The sequence below is a fragment of the Mesoplodon mirus genome (genome assembly GCF_964341445.2).
Source record: "Mesoplodon mirus genome assembly, chromosome: 14".
NCBI classification, from domain to species: Eukaryota; Metazoa; Chordata; class Mammalia; order Artiodactyla; family Ziphiidae; genus Mesoplodon; species Mesoplodon mirus.
This window is the reverse complement of record NC_138990.1, coordinates 9,447,851-9,452,494: the sequence shown is the minus strand read 5'-3', so window position 1 is coordinate 9,452,494 and position 4,644 is coordinate 9,447,851. Positions and strand designations below refer to the sequence as shown.

Here is a 4,644-nt window from a genome sequence, read left to right as displayed (position 1 = left end):
ACTCCATGTCACATGGGCAGTGACTCCCTTGGCCTAGGTATCCCTGACTGTGGTCTAGTGTGGCGGAGATCTCACCCACTGGATTTTAAGGCCCCTGTGGACTGGGATCACACCTCATTCAAATTACCCACCCTCACCCAGTGTCTGGCCCCTGACGGTCAGGCAGATATGGGACAAATCGCTACACGATGTGTCATCTCCTCCCTCCTTAAAAGGAAACTCCACCCCTGAAATCACACCCTGTTTCTGGTGCTTTAGAATGCCCCGCAGCCCCAGGTTCTCCTCCTCCTCCGCTAGGGCCTCTGGGCGGACCCGCCCCTTCCCTGTGGGTCCAGCGGGTGTGACCCAGCAGGGCTCTGCTGCTGCCCCTGCTGGCGCCAGCCCTCCCTCCACATTCCCACTCTCCCTTGCTGATCACAGCACCGGAGGCTGCTCAGCCCAGCACTCCCTCTAATGGCTAACGCTTTTGTGGAAGGTTCTGAGCCCGGGTTAAAAGACAAAAAGCTAGGCTGTGCCCCACAGCTTTAGTTCTGGTGTTGGTTCCTCCAGTTCTGATGTTCTCGCTGTTCTTTCCTTGGATCCCGCCTTTGTTTTTGTTCCAATGCCTCCTTTTTCAAGCTCCAAGAGAAAGCCTCGCGGGGACTTTGTGACCTCGCCCAATTTCCAACATTCCAGATTCAGTCATTTCCCCCTTTCTTCTCAGACTTTAAATCACTGTTCTCTCCTGGTGTTCATCACAACTATGAGACCAGAGAAAACGGTGAGGCTGTAAAAGCTTATCAAAAACAAATTCTGCTCTTTAAAAAAAGCATTTTCCAAAACAGCTTCCAGGAATGAAAAGCGGGGTTAAGTTTTGCATGGATTGCAAGAGTAGGCGGCTAATAACCCGTAAAATCTTACACAGAAGCAGGGAAACTCAAAACTAAGAGACGGTCCCTGCAAGCCAGCCCCTCCTGCGACCCCCTCCCCCGCTCTGCGGCAGGAACTCCGACTCCGGTGGCTGGAGCTCTGCTGCAGTGGTACTACCCACGCATACTCAACTAACAGACTCAGACCACGCCAGCCGTGCCACGAGGTGTGTTTTATTTTCATTAATCATACAAATAATTTTCTATAATATCCCAGGGCAAACCGGAGAATTTGGCAGTCCGATTGGAGGGTCCCTTCAGAGACCCACAGGCCGGTGGCATCGGCACGGAGTGCCCGGGTTCACAGTGCAGCTTGTCGCGCGTGTCCATCTTGCAGGTGGCTCTTCCTCCACATCACGACTAGGGTCTCCAAGATGATGGGGGTGGAGAATACTCCAGGTTCTTAGGAAATTTCACTTCGCTTGCTTCTCCTGCTCAATGGCTGTGGAGGGCAGGAAGCGGGCACTGGGGGATGGGAACCTCTTGCAACCCGCCAACCGAGGCGCTTAAAAACCTGGGCTGGGTGAGGCACCCACGAGGTCTGGGGATTAAGAAAGAGGCTTGGGGTTGGGGACAGGCGCCTTGTGCAATAGAAAGGGAGGCTGGGGCTGCCCGACGGGAGGCATCGGCCGGATGGGGTGCGGGGCTCGGTTTAGGGGAAGGGCGGGGTGGGGACTGGGCTGGGAGCTCGAGGACCCGGAGGCGGGGGCGGACTCACTCTCTTTGGTCGGCAGGGTGTTCTTCTCCTGCGTCTCCGTCTTCTTCAGCTTGGCCTTATCGAAGCTGGCGATTTCCCCCATGTCCGGCTTGTCTGCCATTTTCTTAAAACAAACCTAGCGGGCAAACCAAGGCAGTTGGCCCGGAGCCGGGGCCAGCGGCCCCCTCCGCGCTCCCCGCCGCCGCCCCTCGACGTGGCACTCCGGCCGGGGCGTTCCCGGCAGCCCGGAGGCCAAGGATCTGGGCGCGTCCCGCACCCCTTCCACAGCCCCAGGGCGTGGCCGGCCGGCCCGGGCGTCCCGTCGGGGAAGGGCCGCTCCGACCCCACCCGGATGGGGCCTCCGCCCCAGCGCGCCGCTCACCGAAAGTTCCGCTCCAAGCCCGCGGTTCCGGTGCTCTGACTCGTGTCGCTGCAGCAAGAGACAAAAGAGCGCCGCCCGCCCCTCGCCTTATATATGCCGCGCCCCGCCCCGCCCCTCGCCCGCCGCAGCGGGGGCGGCACCGGCGGCTGGGGGGGGGGCGGGGCCAGGGCGGGCGACTAGCTTTCCCGCCGTGCCCTCCGGCTGGCTGCCCGCCGGGCTGGGCGCGGCACTTCCCGCGCGCGGGGCCCCTGCGCCCAGTGCCCACAGCTCTCCGAGTCCCCAGCGTGGAGGGTGCAGGCGCGGCCAGGGTGGGCGCCAGGCCCTCAGTTTTCTAGGGTGCTGCACTCCCCTCTCCGGGAGCCTGCTCCTCACCCGCAGGAGGGGCGTGGGGGGCCAGCGGGGGAGGGGTGTATGGTTGGGTGTGGGTGTGGGTGTGTAGCTTGTCGTTGTGAGTATGGGTGTTCTGGCGTGCTCGCGCGCTTTGCAGCCGTCCCCGCTCTCAGGAGACACCCCACCCCTGGGCAGTCCCCACGTCTCTGGCCTTTAGCACACCAGAAACCCCCCCACTCCCTTTTCCTCTCCTCGGGGAGGTGAACCCCTGCGGGGTCTCACACTAAAAGCATCCGAGCCAAGGGTCCTAGAGATGAAAAGACGGGGTGGGGGTGAGGGTTGCAGATAGGTTTCCACTGCTCCTTGCTCAGGTTGGGGGCCGGTTGTCTCCCTTCCCTGAGCTGGGCAGCTGCTGCAGGACCCGTGGCTGGTGCTCCCTTAGATGCTTGAATCAAGCATGGTCTGAAAGGCGTTGGTGAGAGCAGGCAGTCCCCAGGGCCTTGCGGTGTTCTTTCTCTCACAGGGCTCCTGGGGATGCTGTGTCCCCAGGTTCCATTTTCCTCCTTGAGTTAACCTTGAAGATGTCCCTACAAAGGTTCTTGTTTCCCTTTTTAACCCATTATGGGAGTGGTATACTGCAACTATTCAAATCTTTCTTAGAAAAGTTGTATCTTCACCCTGTGGAACATCTTTAGTTCCACAAATGAACAACCCAGGAGGTGAAGCTGGTCATTGTTTTATTTGTCCTGAAGTTTCCAAATGTCAAGGAGTATTACCAAGCACTTTTTTTTTTTTTTTTTTCTTTTTGCGGTATGCGGGCCTCTCACTGCTGTGGCCTCTCCCGCTGCGGAGCACAGGCTCCGGACGCACAGGCCCAGCGGCCATGGCCCACGGGCCCAGCCGCTCCGCGGCATATGGGATCCTCCCAGACCGGGGCACGAACCCGTATCCCCTGCATCGGCAGGCGGACTCTCAACCACTGCGCCACCAGGGAGGCCCTACCAAGCACTTTTGAAGTGGCATTTGATGGAAACATCCTAAGTTCTGTTCCATCCCTTCCTGATTTTAACCGCTTTCTTTCACATTCCCTCAGTGCGTTTGGAACAGAAGGAAATAAATTTGGGCTTATGAATTTGATATACCAAACTCCTTGTGTGACCTTGGGCAAGTCTTTTTTTGTACCTCTTCATATGTAAAAGAGTTTTGGCATAAAACTTAAATGAGATAAAGAGCAGGCATCAAGTAGAAGCTTAACATGGCAGCCCCATGAGAATGTCACACACACTTCATTAGTGTATCAGCCAACTATTGCCACAGTATGCTGTGTAACAAACTATCACAAAACTCAGTAGCTTAAAGCAGTAATCACTTATTCTCACTCCCTCGTCTGCAGGCAGGAGCTGCTGGGTTGAGCTAGCCAGGCTCACTGGATCTAGGTCTGCTCCACAGCTGTCTCATGCTCTGGACCAGGATCTAGCTGGAGCTTGTTCTTCTCAAGGTGATAGGAAAACAGCAAGACGGCTGTTGCATAAGAGAGTGCAGAAGTGTTGAATTGTGTGTAAAAGCATGTCATGTCACCTCTTGTCTGTTAACATCCCATAGGCCAAACCCACCATCAATGGGATGGAGAAGTATTATATTCCACCCATGGTGGGAGAGGGAGGTGGATGAACGTTTCTTAAATAAAAATCCAACTTCACAGTCAGGCAAACAACCATAACAAACAACCTCCAAAGGAGGTTTATTCTCCATTCACGCAGCAACATTTTATGCTGTTTCTGTTCAGGCAGCTTTCCTCCATGTAGTGACTCATGCACCCAGCCCCCTTCTCTCTCATCACTCTGCCCTCCTGTAGGTCCTGGATTTATACTCCATCTAGCCAGTGGATGGGAAAAGAGAAGACAGAGGACTGCACTAGAGTTTTTATGGACGAGGTTGGAAGTAGTCTCCGAGTTCTGCCCTCATCTCTTTGGCCTGGCTCAGTCACATGATCTCACCTAACTGCAAGGGAGGCTGGGAAATGTAGTCAAGCTGTGTGCCCAGGAGTAAGAGCAGGGGTGGAGGGTCTTGGAGCTGTCTCTGCCATACACGATTGAAGGATCTGCCAAACTTGAGCATGAAAATATCCAGACATTCAGAGACGCCGACTCTTTGGAGTGTCTCAATGGCACTGGATTCCTCTACAGATGCAATGCCAAGTGTTATTTAGGTATTACCTTCCTGGGTCCCACCTATGGCCTGTGAAGTTGTCTTAATTTGGACCCTTGGTGAAGTCCAATTCCAACTTCCTTTTATTTGGGAAACAAGGGAATCTATGTCTTCTCGAT

At 55.6% G+C, this 4,644-nt stretch overlaps 1 protein-coding gene across 2 annotated transcripts; it reads right to left on the bottom strand.

Annotated features, from left to right (window-relative positions):
* Window positions 1-1,066: 1,066 nt before the first annotated feature.
* On the bottom strand, window positions 1,067-2,119 carry TMSB10 (thymosin beta 10). 2 transcript variants are annotated; one of them, XM_082642620.1, is made up of 3 exons: window positions 1,988-2,118; window positions 1,627-1,741; window positions 1,067-1,350 (listed from the first exon to the last, which is right to left on the bottom strand). In XM_082642620.1, the coding sequence occupies exons 2-3, from the start codon at window positions 1,724-1,726 to the stop codon at window positions 1,322-1,324; spliced, it is 129 nt and encodes a 42-aa protein (XP_082498746.1). In that variant the 5' UTR covers window positions 1,727-1,741; window positions 1,988-2,118; the 3' UTR covers window positions 1,067-1,321. The 2 variants fall into 2 exon arrangements, with proteins under 2 accessions (XP_082498746.1, XP_082498745.1); XM_082642619.1 differs by having other exon boundaries at window positions 1,311-1,449; window positions 1,988-2,119.
* Window positions 2,120-4,644: the final 2,525 nt, after the last annotated feature.